At 39.5% G+C, this 20,035-nt stretch overlaps 1 protein-coding gene and 1 non-coding gene across 5 annotated transcripts in view; both read left to right on the forward strand.

Moving 5' to 3' along the window:
* The window catches only part of SLC25A12 (solute carrier family 25 member 12), a 231,767-nt gene that overhangs the window by 136,521 nt on the left and 75,211 nt on the right, over window positions 1-20,035 (forward strand). For 3 of the 4 annotated variants that reach the window (XM_074399466.1, XM_074399467.1, XM_003921874.4), the window contains exons 3-4: window positions 2,898-3,040; window positions 19,849-19,964. In XM_074399466.1, the coding sequence (XP_074255567.1) occupies window positions 2,898-3,040; window positions 19,849-19,964 (259 nt within the window). Of the gene's footprint in view, window positions 1-2,897; window positions 3,041-19,848; window positions 19,965-20,035 lie in introns of those variants that run through there. The other variant, XM_074399468.1, reaches the window with a different exon arrangement.
* LOC120364441 (U6 spliceosomal RNA) lies at window positions 19,150-19,253 on the forward strand. Its single transcript, XR_005579697.1, has one exon. It is a non-coding gene; the product is annotated as a U6 spliceosomal RNA (small nuclear RNA).

The raw sequence follows: 20,035 nt of genomic DNA on the forward strand, positions 1-20,035 counted from the left end.
TTTGTTCTGTATCACAAGTCATCAAGCAACCCCTGGGCTACTTTTTTTTTTTTTTTCTTTTTCTTTGAGACAGGGTCTTGCTTTGTCTCCCAAGCTGGAGTGCAGTGGTACAATCTCAGCTTACTGCAACCTCTGCCTTCCAGGTTCAAGTCATTCTCCCACCTCAGTCTCCCAAGTAGTGGTACTAAAGGTACATACCACCACGCTTAGCTAATTTTTGATTTTTTAATAGAGACAGCATTTCACCATGTTGTCCAGACTGGTCTTGAACTCTTGACCTCAAGTGATATGCCTGCCTTGGCCTTCCAAAGTGTTGTGATTCCAGGCATGAATCACTGTGCCCGGCCTCTGGGCTACTTCTTATGCAGGCTTATAGCACTTGTGGTGGTAGTCTCTGTGGCGTTTTTTTTTTTTTTTTTTTTGGTGGCGGGATGGAATTTACTCTTGTTGCCCAGGACGGAGTGCAATGGCATGATCTTGGCTCACTGCCCAGGCTGGAGTGCAATGATGCGATCTCAGCTCACTGCAACCTCTGCCTCCCAGATTCAAGAGATTCTCCTGCCTCAGCCTCCGAAGTAGCTGGGATTACAGGCATGCACCACCACACCTGACTAATTTTGTATTTTTAGTAGAGATGGGGTTTCTCCATGTTGGTCAGGCTGGTCTTGAACTCCCGACCTCAGGTGATCTGCCTGCCTCAGCCTCCCAAAGTGCTGTAACTGCAGGTGTGAGCCACGGTGCCTGGCCTAACTTCTTCTCATTGAAAAAACAGGTGGCTTTGTTTAGTCAGATCCATAAATGGAGACCTTTGCAATACTTGACCAGAAAGCAAACCAACAATCCTTTGCCCTGATTCTTCTTCCCCATTTCACTCCCCAGAAACAACCAGTTGTACTTTTTTTTTAGGTATTTCTTTTGCTGTTTTTCTTCACATTTCTATATTGATATTTCTAGCAGACATTTTTTACTTTCTGTTATAGTAGCTGAAGTCTTAACTTCCTTATACTACTTCCTCTCCCATTCGTCTGTGTGTGTGTGTGTGTGTGTGTGTGTGTGTGTGTGTGTGTGTGTATTTTCGAAACAGGGTCTTGCTTTGTTGCCCATGATGGAGTACAGTGACATGATTGATCATGGCTCACTGCAGCCTCTACCTCCCAGATTCAAGCAGTCCTCCCACCTTGGCCTCCTGAGTAGTTAGGACTACAGGCATGTGACATCATGCCCATCAGATTTGTTTATTTTTTGTAGAGATGGGGTTTTGCCATGTTGCCCAGGCTGATCTTGAACTCCTGGGCTCAAGCAATTGCCCACCTTGGCCTCCCAAAGTGTTGGGATTACAGGCATGAACCACTGCACCTGGCCTATTTATAATTTTTACTAAATTAACATTTGATATCTATATTATTATGACTATAAATACGGTTTATTTTGAGCCATCATGGCTTTTGATAATATTTTCTGTTTTTGCACAATAAAATTAATTTCTCATAGTTAAAAATTACCAAATTTTTCATTTGCCTAGTTATTTGTGTTCCTATTACCAATTCATTCATTTGACAAATATTTACTGAGTGCCTGCTATAAGCCAGGCATCATTCTTGGTGTTTGGGATATATCAGTAAACAAATCAGACAAAGATTCTTTCCCTTGTGACACATTCTAATTGGTAGATAGACAATAAACATAGTGAAATACAAAGTATGTTAGAGGTGCTGAGGGAGAAAAAGCAGGGTTCTTGAGGACACGATGCCCTTGATTCATGATTCTTTATATGTGACCTGGTTTTTCTCTCTGAAAACTTGTAGAATTTTCACTTCATTTGGATGGCCCGCAATTTTACAATGATGGGACAGACCCTGGTGTAGATTTTCATTTTAATTTTTCTTTCTTGACGTTTTATGAGCCCTTGTATTCTTTAGTTCTGATCTTACTGCTTCGTTGGTTGACTCAAGTAACAGTCTGATGCAACTCAAGGAGAAAAGCTTTGGTTGTTCATGTTTGGTTGTTCATGTTTGGTCATCCCATAGTATATAAAACCCTTAAAATATGAGTTTCTTTGATGCAGGTATTATTTATTTTTAAAAATTATCGATGTAAAAAATTACTGATGTCAAAGAATATTTTAATTTATTTCCTTTTTCCAGCTACTGGAACTTGGAATGATGAAAGGTCTTGTTTGTTATGCCTTTCTCATTCATTTCACTTCTATGGTTTGGCAGGTTATGTGTCCCCCTGATGTTCTTGTAGACAGGAAGCCTCTGGGAGTCTACAGAGGCTGTATTCTCATATTCAGATCTTGGCTGCCCCTTCATTTTCTTAGTCTTTTTCATGTCTTTTATCTTACCAGTATATGTATTTTTAATTGAGATAAAATTCACGTAACATAAAATTCACCATTTTAATGATCTTAAAGTGTACAATTCAGTATTTTTTTAAAAAGTAATTTACAATGTTTTATGATATTACATCTAATTCCAGAACATTTTCATCATCTTCATCGTCCCCAAGGAGAAACATGGTACCCAATAAGCAGTTAACTCCCATTCCCCCTCTCCTTTCAGCTCCTGGCAACCGATATTCTACTTTCCGATTCTATAGACTTGTCTATTGTGCACATGCCATGTGAATGATGTCACATAATATATGGCCTTTTGTGTCTGGCTTCTTTTGCTTACCACGTTTTCAAGATTCATACATGTTGTGCATATATTAGTACTATAAAATGTTTTTAAATCAGTCTCTGAGTATTTGATTTTTCAGTATCCAGAGAAAAATTATGCATTTATTATCTTTACTTTGATTTTAATACTGGCCTTTAATTGACCTTTTCACAAAACATTTATTAGATATAAAATGATATTGGGTAAGTTTTCAGTATGCATTATTTATTTTTTTAGTATGCCAGTACGGAGGTTGATGGGGAACATTACATGACCCCAGAAGACTTTGTTCAACGCTATCTTGGATTGTATAATGATCCAAATAGTAACCCAAAGATTGTGCAGCTCTTGGCAGGAGTAGCCGATCAAACCAAGGATGGGTAAGTATCTTTATGTATTTTCTGAAAACTAATGTTCTGGAATATATTGTTAAAAATTTTAAAAACCCACAAGTTTACCTATGAGTGTCTAGAATTTTAATATTGGTAAACATTTAATTGGTAATTATTAACTTATTCATAATTAGAAAATATGTTTTTAAAAATAAACATATTATATATTTTTGGGATATAGAAATAAATATATTTTGTATTTTTGGAATATATTAAAAATTTTTTTTGAAAAATAATGGGAAGCTTTATGTTGAAAAAAATGACAATACCAGGAAAGTATTCTACTTTTATTCTACTTTATAGGTTAAATTCTGAGCCAATAATTTTTAAGCCACACTAACTGGAGATCCATGTTTTGTTTTGTTTGGTCTACATTAAAGTATATATGTGTGTGTGTGTGTGTGTGTGTGTATATATATAATGTTATATATATTTATTATATATTATATATCCGATATATAATATATATAGGATATATATTATATATAGGATATATATTCAATCCTATATTATATATAGGATATATATTCAATATATATATATATATATGCACAACATGTACTAATATATGCACAATTTAATGTAGGCCAAACAAAAAACATGGAACTCCAGTTAGTGTGGTTTAAAAGATTCATACATGTTGTGCATATATATATCCAATATATATAATATATATAAATATATATTTTTTGAGATGGAACCTCTCTCTTTTGCTCAGGCTGGAGTACAGTGGCGTGATCTCAGCTCACTGCCACCTCCGCCTCCTGGGTTCAAGTGATTCTCCTGTCTCAGTCTCCCAGGTAGCTGGGATTATAGGCATGTGCCACTACACCTGGCTAATTTTTGTATTTTTAGGAGAGTTAGGGTTTCACCATGTTGGCTAGGCTGATTTCGAACCCCTAACCTCATGTGATTTGCCTGCCTCGACCTCCCAAACTGCTGGGATTAGAGGTGTGAGCTACCATGCCCAGCCTTTAAAAATTGATATATACTAGTTGTGTAATTAAACTGTATATTTTATTCAAAGTTTATAAAAATGGTGTTATTTATTGCATTTATCAAGGATACTGGCATTTCTTTTTTTTTGAAAAAATATTTCATGGGAAGAGCCACATTTTATATTGAATAATCTGAGCAGTTCCAGATAACCAGGTATATTTATTTCATTCATTCAATAGCTATTGAGTGCCTACTATGTCTCAGGTACTGTTCTTGGTGCTGGAATTATTAATATATCAGTGAAAAAGCCACACAAAGATAATAAAAAAGTGAATTATAGTATGTTTGGAGGCTATAAGTGCTATGATGAAAAATAGGGGAGAGTTTAGGGAGTGATACTTAACTTGTTTATCTTTCTACTCATTTATTTGGCAAACATTAATTGAACAGCCATCGTGTGTCAGGCACTGTTGGGCCTTACAAATAAAAACATAAATTAAATGTGGCTTCTGGCCTTAGGAAGAAGATTATAGCTTAGTGAGAAAAAAGATGACTAAACAAAGAAAATAATACTTCTGAAATAAGGTGCTATAGTAGGTATATGAGAGGTACAGAGGGAACCCAAGAAAGCATAGTTAACTGGGTGGTCAGGACAGCATCACAGAAGAGGTGATGCTTGAGTGAAATCTGGCAGGGTGAATACAAGCTTGTTAGTAGTTGGATAAGTAGGAACGAGAATTCCAGGAAAAGATAACAGGAGTGGCATGAAACATTAAGGTTGTGTGTGTGTGTGTGTGTGTGTGTGTGTGTGTGTGTGTTGGGGAATGGCAATGGGGGAGGATTGTGTTGCAGGTACTTTGATGTGATTGTGTTACTGCTTTGTTGCTGTGGGACATGTAGTTGGAGTGGCTGAAGGCTTTTGACTCTGTCTTTCAGGTATTTTTACGAGAATGTCAGTTTATTCAACTCAGGGGAGAAAAGCCATCATTATTTTCATTAAAATCATATATGGCTGTATTATGGAGGTAAATATAATATTTGCATGAATTAGATAAAGAAAATTTTGGCTTGCTATGGCAGTTTTAGTCTACATCCACAGGCCTCCAGGGCCCAGGTTCTTTATCCTACCTGTTGAGGTGCTTATGTGGCAAACTTTAAGAAACTAGGCAGGCCGGGCGCGGTGGCTCAAGCCTGTAATCCCAGCACTTTGGGAGGCCGAGGCGGGTGGATCACGAGGTCGAGAGATCGAGACCATCCTGGTCAACATGGTGAAACCCCGTCTCTACTAAAAATACAAAAAATTAGCTGGGCATGGTGGCACGTGCCTGTAATCCCAGCTACTCAGGAGGCTGAGACAGGAGAATTGCCTGAACCCAGGAGGCGGAGGTTGCGGTGAGCCGAGATCGCGCCATTGCACTCCAGCCTGGGTAACAAGAGCGAAACTCCGTCTAAAAAAAAAAAAAAAGAAACTAGGCAGTAAGTAATCTAAAAATTATCTCTATTACCACAGATATAAACAGATTTTAGAAACGGTGGGTTGGAGTGAGACAAGACCCACATGCAATAGGCTCCATTTAGCTGGCTATTGTAATAATTAAAATAGAAAGATTAGTGTCTAAGTTCTTTGAGTCTAGGATTAGTATTGTATTCAGTTTTATTGTCCCATAGAACCTCGCACAGTGTGTGAAATTTACTGTGTGTTCAACAAATTTTTGTTTTGGAAAGATTTTATATCATTTATAAATGGCATGTATTGGGGAACTTGTATACATTTTGGGTCTACTCTATCATAGTCTCAAAACAGCTAATAAATCAATGGATCATTGAATCATATGATCTTTCAATAGTGATTAGACAATAAAGCATATAAAAATTAATTATACCTATCAGACTTCCTTCTTTAGAATTATTAAAGGTAACATATATATTTAGCTCTTTTAGAAATTAGTATTTACTGTTAGTAATTTAGTCTAAAACCTGATTTCAGAATATCCACACTTTTCAAATGTTTCCTTTTGTGACCATTTGCTCTGTTCTATCTCAGTAGTGTATCTTCTTTGAAGCTTCATGTGGTTCTCTTAGGTTGAGTTGCATTGTTAAAGTAGGGCATTTAGGACATTTTTTTCTTTTTTCTTTCTTTCTTTTATTTTATTTTTATTTTTTATTGCATTTTAGGTTTTGGGGTACATGTGGAACATGCAAGATTGCCATAGTTACACACATGGCTGTGTGATTCGCTGCCTTCCTTTCCTTCACTTATATCTGGCGTTTCTCCCCATGCTATCTATCCCCAACTCCCCACCCCCCACTGTCCCTCCCCCATTTCCCCCCAACTGACCCCAGTATGTAGTGCTCCCCTCCCTGTGTCCATGTGTTCTCATTGTTGAACACCCATGAGTGAGAACATGCGGTGTTTGGTTTTCTGCTCTTGTGTCAGTTTGCTGAGAATGATGGTTTCCAGGTTCATCCATGTCCCTACAAAGGACACGAACTCGTCGTTTTTGATGGCTGCATAATATTCCATGGTGTATATATGCCACATTTTCCCTGTCCAGTCTATCATCGATGGGCATTTGAGTTGGTTCCAGGTCTTTGCTATTGTAAACAGTGCTATAATGAACATTCGTGTGCATGTGTCCTTATAGTAGAATGCTTTATAATCCTTTGGATATATACCCAGTAATGGGATTACTGGGTCAAATGGAATTTCTATTTCTAGGTCCTTGAGGAATCGCCACACTGTCTTCCACAATGGTTGAACTAATTTACACTCCCACCAACAGTGTAAAAGTGTTCCTATTTCTCCACATCCTCTCCAGCATCTGTCGTCTCCAGATTTTTTAATGATCGCCATTCTAACTGGCATGAGATGATATCTTAATGTAGTTTTGGTTTGCATTTCTCTCATGACCAGTGATGATGAGCATTTTTTCATGTCTGTTTGCCTCATGTATGTCTTCTTTTGTAAAGTGTCTGTTCATATCCTTCACCCACTTTTGAATGGGCTTGTTTGTTTTTTTCTTGTAAATCTGTTTTAGTTCTTTGTAAATTCTGGGTATCAGCCCTCTGTCAGATGGGTAGACTGCAAAAATTATTTCCCATTCTATTGGTTGCTGATTCACTCTAATGACTGTTTCTTTTGCTGTGCAGAAGCTGTGGAGTTTGATTAGGTCTCATTTGTCTATTTTGGCTTTTGTTGCCAATGCTTTTGGTGTTTTGGTCATGAAGTACTTACCTATGCCTATGTCCTGAATGGTTTTGCCTAGATTTTCTTCTAGGGTTTTTATGGTGTTAGGTCTTATGTTTAAGTCTTTAATCCATCTGGAGTTAATTTTAGTGTAAGGTGTCAGGGAGGAATCCAGTTTCTGCTTTCTGCACATGGCTAGCCAGTTTTCCCAACACCATTTATAAACAGGGAATCCTTTCCCCATTGCTTGTTTTTGTCAGGTTTGTCAAAGACTGGATGGTTGTAGATACGTTGTGTTGCCTCCGAGGCCTCTGTTCTGTTCCATTGATCTATATCTCTGTTTTGGTACCAGTAGCATGCTGTTTTGATTACTGTAGCCTTGTAGTATAGTTTGAAGTCTGGTAGTGTGATGCCTCCTGCCTTGTTGTTTTTGCTTAGAATTGACTTGGCTATGCAGGCTCTCTTTTGCTTCCATATGAAGTTTAAGGCATTTTTTTTCCAGTTCTGTGAAGAAGGACATTGGTAGCTTGATGGGGATAGTGTTGAATCTGTAAATTACTTTGGGCAGTGTGGCCATTTTCACGATACCAATTCTTCCTAACCATGAACATGGAATGTTTCTCCATCTGTTTGCGTCCCCTCTTATTTCATTGAGCAGTGGTATGTAGTTCTCCTTGAAGAGGTCCTTTACGTTCCTTGTTAGTTGTATTCCTAGGTACTTTATTCTCTTTGTAGCAATTGTGAATGGCAGTTTGTTCTTCATTTGGCTCTCTTTAAGTCTGTTATTGGTGTATAGGAATGCTTGTGATTTTTGCACATTGATTTTGTATCCTGAGACTTTGCTGAAGTTGCTTATCAGTTCCAGGAGATTTTGGGCTGAGACAATGGGGTCTTCTAGATATACAATCATGTCGTCTGCAAATAGAGACAATTTGACTTCCTCCTTTCCTATTTGAATACCCTTTATTTCTTTTTCTTGCCTGATTGCTCTGGCTAGAACTTCCAGTACTATATTGAATAGGAGTGGAGAGAGGGGGCATCCTTGTCTAGTGCCAGATTTCAAAGGGAATGCTTCCAGTTTTTGCCCATTCAGTATGATATTGGCTGTTGATTTGTTGTAAATAGCTTTTATTATTTTGAGATATGTTCTGTCAATACCTAGTTTATTGAGGGTTTTTAGCATAAAGGGCTGTTGAATTTTGTCAAAGGCCTTCCCTGCATCAATTGAGATAATCATGTGGTTTTTGTCTTTGGTTCTGTTTATGTGGTGAATTACATTTACGGATTTGCGTATGTTGAACCAGCCTTGCATCCCTGGGATGAAGCCTACTTGATTGTGATGGATAAGCTTTTCGATGTGCTGTTGCAATCGGGTTGCCAGTATTTTATTGAAGATTTTTGCATCTATGTTCATCATGGATATTGGCCTGAAGTTTTCTTTTTTTGTTGAGTCTCTGCCAGGTTTTGGTATCAGGATGATGTTTGCCTCATAAAATGATTTGGGAAGTGTTCCCTCTTTTTGGATTGTTTGGAATAGTTTCAGAAGGAATGGTACCAGCTCCTCTTTGTATGTCTAGTAGAATTCAGCTGTGAATCCATCTGGACCTGGGCTTTTTTTAGGTGGTAGGCTCTTACTTGCTGCCTCAACTTCAGACCTTGTTATTGGCCTATTGAGGGTTTCGACTTCTTCTAAACCTGCTTTAGGCTTGGGAGGAGGCAAGTATCCAGGAATTTATCCATTTCTTCCAAGTTTACTAGTTTATGTGCATAGAGTTGTTTGTAATAATCTCTGATGATGGTTTGAATTTCTGTGGAATCCGTGGTGATATCCCCTTTATCGGTTTTTATTGCCTCAATTTGGTTATTCTCTCTTTTCTTTTTTATTAATCTGGCTAGTGGTCTGTCTGTTTTGTTGATTTTTTTTTTTGAAAAACCAGCTCCTGGATTTATTGATTTTTTGAAGGGTTTTTTTGTGTCTTTATCTCCTTCAGTTCTGTTCTGATCTTAGTTATTTCTTGTATTCTGTTAGGTTTTGAGTTTTTTTCATCTTGCTCCTCTAGTTCTTTCAAATTTGATGCTAGGGTGTCAATTTTAGATCTCTTCTTGCTTCTCATGTGGGCACATATTGCTATATATTTTCCTCTAGAGACTGCTGTAAATGTGTCCCAGAGCTTCTGGTATGTTGTGTCTTCATTCTTGTTGGTTTTGAAGAACATCTTTATTTCTGCCTTCATTTCATTGTTTATCCAGTCAACATTCAAGAGCCAGTTGTTCAGTTTCCATGAAGTTAGTTTCTGCATTCTGAGTGCAAACTCGATTGCACTGTGGTCTGAGAGACTGTTTGTTATGATTTCCGTTCTTTTGCATTTGCTAAGGAGTGATTTGCTTCCAATTATGTGATCAATTTTAGAGTAGGTGTGATGTGGTGCTGAGAAGAATGTATATTCTGTGGATTTGGGGTGGAGAGTTTTGTATATGTCTATTAGGTTTGCTTGTTTCAGGTCTGAGTTCAAGTCCTGGATATCCTTGTTAATTTTCTGTCTGGTTGATCTGTCTAATATTGACAATGGGGTGTTAAAGTCGCCCACTATTATTGTGTGGGAGTCTAAGTCTCTTTGTAAGTCATTAAGAACTTGCCTTATGTATCTGGGTGCCCCTGTATTGGGTGCGTATATATTTGGGATCGTTAGTTCTTCTTATTGCATTGATCCTTTTACCATTATGTAATGTCCTTCTTTGTCTCTTTTGATCTTTGTTGGTTTAAAGTCTATTTTACCAGAGACGAGAATTGCAACTCCTGCTTCTTTTGCTCTCCATTTGCTTGGTAAATCCTCCTCCATCCCTTTATTTTGAGCCTTTGTGTATCCTTGCATGTGAGGTGGGTTTCCTGGAAACAGCACACTGATGGGTTTTGGCTTTTTATCCAATTTGCCAGTCCGTGTCTTTTGATTGGGGCATTTAGCCCATTTACGTTTAGGGTTAATATTGTTATGTGTGAATTTGATCCTGCCATTTTGATGCTAGCTGGCTGTTTTGCCCGTTAGTTGATGCAGATTCTTGATTGTGTTGATGCTCTTTACCATGTGGTGTGTTTTTGGAGTGGCTGGTACTGGTCGTTCCTTTATATGTGTAGAGCCTCTTTCAGGAGCTCTTGTAAAGCAGGCCTGGTGGTGATGAAATCTCTGAGTACCTGCTTGTTCGCAAAGGATTTTATTTTTCTTTCACTTATGAAGCTTAGTTTGGCTGGGTATGAGATTCTGGGTTGAAAGTTCTTTTTTTAAGGAGATTGAATATTGGCCCCCACTCTCTTCTGGCTTGTAGGGTTTCTGCTGAGAGATCTGCTGTGAGTCTGATGAGCTTCCCTTTGTGTGTAACCCGACCTTTCTCTCTGGCTGCCCTTAGCATTTTCTCCTTCACTTCAACGCTGGTGAATCTGACGATTATGTACCTTAGGGTTGCTCTTCTTGAGGAATATCTTTGTGGTGTTCTCTGTATTTCCTGGACTTGAATATTGGCCTGCCTTGCTAGGTTGGGGAAGTTTTCCTGGATAATATCCTGAAGAGTATTTTCCAGCTTGAATTCATTCTCTTCATCACATTCAGGTATACCTATCAAACGTAGATTAGGTCTTTTCACATAGTCCCACATTTCTTGGAGACTTTGTTCATTCCTTTTTACCCTTTTTTCTCTATTCTTGCCTTCTTGTTTTATTTAATTGAGTTTATCTTCGACCTCTGAAATCCTTTCTTCTGCTTGGTCAATTCGGCTGTTGAAACTTGTGCGTGCTTTGCGAAGTTTTCGTGCTATGTTTTTCAGCTCCATCAATTCACTTATGTTCCTCTCTATGTTGCCCATTCTCGTTAGCATTTCATCAAATCTTTTTTCAAGGTTCTTAGTTTCTTTGCATTGGGTTAGAACATGTTCTTTTAGCTCACAGAAGTTTCTTATTACCCACCTTCTGAAGTCTGATTCTGTCATTTCATCACACTCATTCTCCATCCAGCCTTGTTCCCTTGCTGGTGAGGAGTTGTGATCCCTTGTAGTTGGAGAGGTGTTCTGGTTTCAGGTGTTTTCATCCTTTTTGCGCTGGTTTCTTCCCATCTTTGTGGATTTATCCTCCTGTTGTCTTTGTAGTTGCTGACTTTCAGATTGGGTCTCTGAGTGAACTTCCAGTTTGTGGATGATGGAGTTATTTCTGTTTCTTAGTTTTCCTTCTAACAGTCTGGCACCTCTGCTGTAGGACTGCTGAGGTCCACTCCAGGCCCTGCTTGCCTGGGGATTACCTGCAGCAACTGCAGTAAGGGTTGCTACCAGTTTCTTCTTCTACTATCTTTTTCCCAGAAGGATATCCGTCAAATGTCAATCTGTTCTCTCCTTTATGAGGTGACTCTTTGGATATACGGGGGTCAGGGAGCTGCTTGAGGAGACAGTCTGTCCTTTATTCGAGCTCAAGTGCTGAGCTGTGAGCTCCATTCTTCATTCAGAGCTGCTGGGAAGGTATGTTTAGGTCTGCTGCAGCAGAACTCATAAACTCCCTTTTTTCCCCCAGGTGCTCTGTCCCAGGGAGTTAGGGTTTTATTTATGAGTTTCCGTTGTGCTGCTGCCCCCTTTTTTTTTTTTTTTTCAGGGCTGCCCTGCCCAGCAAGGAGGTAGCTTAGTCACTGTCTGCCTGCAGAGGCTTTGCTGAGCTGCTGTGGGCTCCGCCCAGCTGCCATGTGATCTTCCTTGCAGTCCTGTTTATATGGGTGTAGTTAGAACTGCCTCAGCAATGGTGGCCCGCCTCTGTAATGGCGGACTCTCTCTGTAGTGGCAGGTTGCCTCAGCAACTGTGGGCTGCCTCAGTGATGGCGGACTGCCTCCGTAGTGGTGGAGTGCCTCAGTAATGGCGGATGCCCCTCCCCCACAGAGCTGGACCGTCCCGGGTTCAGCTGTCCTTGCTGTGAAACTTCTCAACCCAGACCATTTTCAGTTACTGTGTTTTTTTTGTGGAGGGGTGGGACCTGCCAAGCCTGATCACCTGGCTTCCTGACTCAGAGTCTTTTTTTTTTTTTTTTTTTTAGTTGAACTGTCGACACTCTCCAAGGTGCTCAGTCGCCTGTTGAAAAGGCGCCTGGATCTGTGTGATTTCCCATGCGGCGATGCTGGCTGAAACAGCAGCACTGAGATTCCTGGTGGTTTTTTTGCCCAGGAATCTCCTGGCCTGGCTCCCTATTTCAGTCCCCTTTTAAATCAGATGAATGGGCGTTCTGCCTTCTTGGGGCTCCAGTCGCCAGCTAAGAGGGCACCCAGACCAGTGTATTTTGTATGGAGAACTGCTGCGCCAGGGCGCCGGCAAAGCAGCCGTGTGGGCCAAAACAGCCACTCCGGTCTAAACAGCCGCGCTGGTGACCTGTGGGGCTCCTCTGCCTGGGAATCTCCTGGTCTGTGGGCAATAAAAATCCGTTTGGAAATGCGGCGTCCACTCACCCTCTGCGCTTTCACTGGGAGGTGCAATCCTGAGCTGTTCCTAGTCTGCCATCTTCCGGACATTTTCTTTTCTTTTCTTTTTTTTATACATTGGAGACAGAGTCTTGCTCTGATACACAGGCTGGAGTGTAGTGGTGTGATCTCAGCTCACTGCAACCTCCGCTTCCTGGGTTCAAGCGATTTGCCTACCTCAGCCTCCCAAGGTGCTGGGAATTATAACACATGCCACCATGCCTGGCTAATTTTTGGATTTTTAGTAGAGACAGGGTTTTGCCATGTTGGCCAGGCTGGTCTTGAACTCCTGACCTCAGGTCATTCGCCTGCCTTGTCTTCCCAAAGGGCTAGGATTATAGGCGTGAGCCACCGCACCCAGCCCATTTTTCTTTTTATAATCATCCTTTTAAAAAGATATTCTCTGCTGAGCACGGTGGCTGACACCTGTAATTTCAGCATTTTGGGAGGCTGAGTTGGGAGGATCGCTTCAGGCCAGGAGTTTGAGACCAGTATGGACAACATGGTGAGACCCCATCTCTACAAAATTAAAGAAAAAAATTAGCCAGATGTGGTGGCATGTCAGACCAAGTCTGAATGAGTGGAACTAGTATAGACAAGTTCAAGTGATTTGGTTAAGTGTGTGAGAAAGGCTGGTCTAGGAATGATCGAAATCATGCTCTTTTGTGCTCTGCAATCCTTCCCCCATGTTTTCTAGCGTGTTGACTATCCCCTCTCTCTTGTTCCCCATCTCCTTTCCCCCAACAGATAGTAAAATAAGTAGGAGTGTTTTGATATGGGTGCTTGCTGTAGAGAGCCATGTAGCATACAAAACAGCATTGTATGTTATAAATAGCTCGATCAGTTGTCTAAAAGTAAGGCCATTAGCCAAGTATTATTTGTGAGATTGTGGCTTAAACTTTGAAGTTCTGAAATATAATAGAAAGCAAAATGATTTTATGCATTAAATGCAGATCTCAGAGACTATAATTGTGTGATCTAAGATATTTAGACAGTTGCTTGGTTGAAATTGTAACTTCTAGAACCATAGTTTCTATATTTAGTTCTAGTCAGAATTTTATCTGGGGGTTTTGTTCTCCTATGATATGGAAAACTAGTTTTCTTCTACTTTTTTTCACAAGTGTTTTTCTTTATGTTACACAGGCCTATAGAGGAACCTTTTATGGAGAAATCTTGATCGTTACAAAAATTGCAAAATTAACATTAATATTTTGTCATTTTATTAGTTCCTAATCCCTAAATTGAAAGTGGACTTAGTAGAAAAATTTTAAAAACACACCAAATTTAGAAAATATGTTTTTCAGAGTTATAAAAAGAGTGCATTTTCTTTCTAAAAAGTCAGACAATGGGGTAATATGGTAAAAAGTCAAGGTATCTCCTTATCTCCATTAAAAGAAAAACTAATAGGGTGTGAGCTAATCAATAGTTTCTTCACTGCACAGTTAGTAGGTTGTAGTTTGCATTTGTTCTATTAAGTCTTGATTGGGACCTTCTAGCAATAAAGGAATCTATGGCAGGATAAAGGAAAAAGGAGCTTTAAAAATTACTCTGGAGCTAGGCACGGTGGTTCATGTCTGTGATTCCAGCACTTTGAGAGGCCAAGGCTGGAGGATCTCCTAAGACTAGGAGTTCAAAACCAACCTGAGTAAAATGGGAAAACCCCGTCTATACAAAAACATTTAAAAATTAGCCAAGCATCATGGTGCTTCTATAGTCCCAGTTACTCAGGAGGCTGAGACAGGAGAGTGGGTCACTTGAACCAAGGAGTTCCAGGTTACAGTGAGCTCTGATTGAGCCATTGCTCTCCAGCTGGGAGACAGATTGAGACCCTGTTTCTTTTTCTTTTCTTTTTTTTTTGAGACAGAGTTTCGCTCTTGTTACCCAGGCTGGAGTGCAATGGCGCGATCTCGACTCACCGCAACCTCCGCCTCCTGGGTTCAGGCAATTCTCCTGCCTCAGCCTCCTGAGTAGCTGGGATTACAAGCACGCGCCACCATGCCCAGCTAATTTTTTGTATGTTTAGTAGAGACGGGGTTTCACCATGTTGACCAGGTTGGTCTCGATCTCTCGACCTTGTGATCCACCCGCCTCGGCCTCCCAAAGTGCTGGGATTACAGGCTTGAGCCACCGCACCCAGCTGAGACCCTGTTTCTTAAATAAATAAAGAAAATTCTGGAACATGCTTGCTTTATGTTAGCATTGCAGACTATTTCTTACTTTCTGAAAAATATTGTTGCATTATAATGCAGTAAGCATATAATGATTGTGAGCTTAAAATAGAAGAGAGTATCAGAGAGACTTTCAAGTAGTCTGTTTTTCCCTCATTCCCCCCAACATTTTATTATGAAAATTTTCAAACATTCAAGAAAGTTGAAAGAATTTTATAATGAACATGCATATACCTACCACCTAGACTACCACATAGATCCTTTTTTTTTTTTTTTTTAAAATTGTGACAGGGTCCCACTCTGTTGCCCAGGCTAGAATGCAGTGGTGTGATCATGGCTTACTGTAGCCTCAACTTCCTGAGCTCAAGTCATCCTCCTACCTCAGCCTCCTAAGTAGTTGGGACCACAGGTGCCTGCCTGGTACCCAGCTAATACTTATTTATTTTGGTATTTTTTGTAGAAATGGGGTCTTTCTATGTTGCCTAGGCGGGTCTCAAACTTTTGGGCTCAAGCAATCCTCCTCCCTTGGCCTTCCCAAGTGCTGGGATTACAGACATGAGCCACTGCACCTGGACTGATTCTGCTATTAACATCTGACTATTCTTGCTTTTTCATGTATCCATCCATCCCTCTATCCTTCCATCAATTCATCTTTTTTTATACATTTCAAAGTAAAGTGCAGACATTGATACACTTGTTAAATATTTTAGCATGCACATTATTTACTAGTATTCAATATTTGTTTTGATGGTTTTTGTTGTTGCTGTTTGTTTTGAGACTGAGTGTGTCTCTGTCACCCAGGCTGGAGTGCAGTGGTGTGATCTCAGCTCACTGCAACCTCCGCCTCCCAGGTTCAAGCAATTCTCATACCTCAGCCACCCAAATAGCTGGGATTACAGGCATGTGTCCCAATGCCAGGCTAATTTTTTTGTATTTTTAGTAGAGACGGGATTTTACCATGTTGGCCAGGCTGGTCTCAAACTCCTGACCTCAAGTGATCACCCCCCTTAGCCTCTTAAAGTGCTGGGATTATAGGTGTGAGTCACTGTGCCCAGCCTTTGTTTTTCTTTAAATATAAGATTTACACATAGTAAGAAAATGTAAATCTCAAAGGTATATTTGCTGAGCTTTGACAAATGTACACCCCTAGATAGCCTCAGGTGACTTTATTTTTATTGTGTTAAAATATACATAACATAAACTTGACCATTTTAATGGTTTTTAAGCGGACAGTTCAGTGGCGCTAAGTACCTTCACCTTGTTATGCAACTATTATCGTATCCATTTGCAGAACGTTTTTGTCATTCCATACTGAAACCCCATACCCATTACATAATGACTCCCCATTCTCTTTCTTTCCACTACAACCAGCCCCTGATAACCACTACTCCACTTTTTATTGCTACTATTTTAGCTGCCTTACATATGTAGAACAATACAGTATTTGTCCTTTTATGTCTGCCTTATTTCACTTAGCATAATGTTTTCAAGGCACATCTATATTATAAGATATGTCAGAATTTCATTCCTTTTTAAGGCTGAATAATTTACTCAGTTGACTTATTTATTGTTTATTTTTTTAGAGACAGAGTCTCACTCTCTCACTGAGGCTGGAGTACAGTGGCACAATCATAGCTCACTGCAGCCTTGAACTCGTGGGCTCAAGCGATCCTCTTGCCTTAGCCTCCTTAGTAGCTAGGACTACAGGCATGTGTCACCATAACTGGCTATTTTTTGACTAATTTTTAAGTTCTTGGTGCTTTTGTGTATTTTCGTAATATATCTGAAGGTAACTGAATCTTGAGGGGTGGCTGAGTATTACCTCAACAGTTTCTTATAATAATGGTCTACTTACTAAAGATGCCAGATACCCTTTCTGGTTTTCAGCTAGAACTTTAAAATTGAGAGAGGATTAGGAGGCGTACAGTAATGGGAGAACTCCAAATTGAAGGCAGGAGTTAGGAGTCTTAAAGTAGACTCACTGATTTGCTGAATGTTTTTGAGGAAGATCACTTAACTTTTGCAATTCTAAGGGTCCTTCTGGCTCAAAAGTTGCCTGAATGTATAATTTGCCTTTTTGAATATGCTGACAGACAAAATGTAGATATTTAGTAAATTCCATAGACTTTGTGTTTTAAACAAAGGGCTACTTAATTGGAAACCTATGTGACAAGAGTCTCAAACCCACAAGGACAGTGTGGTCTGTAGATAACTGATGAGCCCTGGTTGGACGCCCTTCTGGAGGAGAAAGACTGCTTGTCTTCAGGGGGCTGGTGCTACTTGGGACCAGAAACCTAGTGTTGTCCAAGCTTGCAAATTTTCAAAAGAAACCAGAAAACTGAATATTTATGGGAAATCTTGTGATTTCTTAATGTCAACTAATGCAGCTAAAAAATAGTACTTTGCACGCCGAAGAAAACACATCTGTGGACCAAATTCAGTCTGCCTGCTGATAGTTTGTGACGTTTGCTAGTTCAGGAAGAAGTTTTTGGCCCCTTCTCATAAATATAGAAGGTTTTACTACTGAACATGAAATATGTTTTAAAGCTACATATTCTGTATTTCAGGGTAGGTGTATTTTTTATGTCCAATTCCTGATACTATTTTGTAAATACCGATGTGCTATACCTTTTAAAAGAAAACCCACAATCAGCCTATTTTTTTATTTTTAAAATTATTGGTCAGTTTTTTTTCTTCCTCAAACAGAAATTGCATGAAAGATATACTATAGAAAATCCTTGTATCAATTAACACATTTTGAAATATATAGAATAGTTAACATTGGACAATTAAAGAAAGATTAGTTTCTTAGGAAAATACTTCATTGAAGACCACTATGCAGATCTGTGTGCATATGAGACAGATTTTTATAATGCTGTTACTTGGACACTCATTCCTTATGAGCAGCAAGATGATATGGAATCTTTGTAGCAGGCTTGCTATGAAGGATGATGAAGCTGGCATATGCTGGCTTTGTAAGGTCACTGAAAGCAATTTCTGTGTAGTTTTGACCACTGATTAATTTTATAACCTTGAGTATTATAGGATTCATTAAGTTCTAGAAAACCAGTATGAGTTTCTGCACTTTTTGTTATGTTTTGAAATGGGTCTCACTCTGTTACCCAGGTGGAGTGCAGTGGCTATCCACAGGCACCAGCATTGCATACTACAGTCTTGAACTGCTGGGCTCAAATCCTCATGCCTCATCCTCCTGAGCAGCTGAAACTACAGGTGCATGGCATTGCACCTGGCTCCCACCTTTTTTGTTTTATTTTTTCCTTTTAACATTTTTATTTCTAAATAATAAAAAAAATTTTTTTTTAGACAGGCTCTGGCTCTGTTACCCAGGCTGGAGTGCAGTGGCACGATCTCGGCTCACTGCAACCTCCGTCTCCTGGGCTTACACTGTCCTCCCACTTCAGTCTTCCAAGTAGTTGGCACTGCAGGTGCACACCACCACACCTGGCTATTTTAGTATTTTTTGGTAGAGACAGGGTTTTGCCATATTGCCTAGGCTGCTCTTGACTCCTGAGCTCAAGTGATCTGCCTGCCTCAGCCTCCCAAAGTGCTGGGATTACAGGTGTGAGCCACTGCACCCTGCCTCTAAAAGTTTTATTTTTATTTATTTATTTATTGAGACAGAGTTTGCTCTTTCGCCCAGGCTGGAGTGCAGTGCCGTGATCATGGCTTATTACAGCCCCTACTTCCTGGGCTCAAGCAATCCTCCCACCTTAGCCTCCCGAGTAGTTGGTATTATAGGTGTGAACCACCATGCCCAGCTAATTTTTTATTTTTACTTTTTGTAGAGATGGAGTCTCCCTATGTTGCCCAGGTTGGTCGCAAACTCCTGGGCTCAAGCAGTCCTCCTGCCTGGGCTTCCCAAAGTATTAGAATTACAGATGTGAGCCACTGTGCCTGGCCAAAATTTTTATTAGTGACATTTCAAACATGTATAACACAGAGAATAATGTAAATTCTATGAACTCATCACCTACTTTTGATCATTACCATAATAATTAAATTTATACCTCCATTTTGTCTCCATCCTTTGGATTATTTTGAAGCAACTTCTAGATGATGTATTTCATTTTAAGTGTCTTGCTGTATATCTCTAAAAGATAAGAATGCTTAACAACCACAAAAACCTCCTAGAAACATTTATTTCTTAATATCATCCAGCATTTGCATTATGTCAGTATTTCCATTTCCCTGATTGTCTTATAAATTAAAAAACTTTTTTTCTTTGTTTAAATTGGAATCCAAATAAGGATGTACATTGTGATTAATTTTTATATCTCTTAGGTTTTTTAAGATTGAGATTCCCTGTGCTTGCTTCAGCAGCACATACACTAAAGTTGGAATGATACAGAGATTGGCATGGCCCCTTTAAAAAAAAAGAATCCTCTTCATAGCGTCTTTAAAATTTATTTTTCTGCAACTGTGGAATGTCTCTTCTGTTGTTTCCTACAGTCTGCATTTATGTGGTGGTGGTGAACATGTTCCTTTGTCCATTGTATTTTCTATAAATTAATGATTAGATCTAGAGCAGTGGTTCTCCACTGTTCTCCGGGGGGATATTGGCAATATCTGGAGACATTTTTGCTGGTCACAACTAAGGGATGCTATTGGCATCTAGTGGGTGGAGGCCAGGGATGCTGCTAAAAATGATACAAGGCACAGGAAACCCCTGCAACAAAGAATTATCCAACTTAAAATATCAACAGTTGAGAAACTTTGATCCAAAGACTTGATCAAATTCAGGCTTAATTATATTTTGCCTGGTTCTCTCTCTCTTAATGAAGTTAGGAGCTATTGATTATTGCCCAGTTTAATTTGCTAGGGGCTTACAAAAGGGCAATATTCTAATTCTCCTTTCCTTCCTTATTTGAAATACCTCTATAGAAAGAAACTACCCTTTATCAATTTGGTTACCCTTTGCCTACAGTTCATATAATAAAGGCAGATTAAATGGCCTGATGCTTTCCCTTTCTTCACCAGCCAATGACATTTATATTTTATTTCAGGCTGATCTCCTATCAAGAGTTTTTGGCATTTGAATCCGTTTTATGTGCTCCAGATTCCATGTTCATAGTGGCTTTCCAGTTGTTTGACAAGAGTGGAAATGGAGAGGTGACATTTGGTAAGGGAAAAAGAAGATTGTAAGTGATAAGTAAAGTTAGTGATGCTGGTCCAGTCTTCAGTTGCTAAATC

Source organism: Saimiri boliviensis, chromosome 5 (assembly GCF_048565385.1).
Source record: "Saimiri boliviensis isolate mSaiBol1 chromosome 5, mSaiBol1.pri, whole genome shotgun sequence".
NCBI lineage: Eukaryota > Metazoa > Chordata > Mammalia > Primates > Cebidae > Saimiri > Saimiri boliviensis.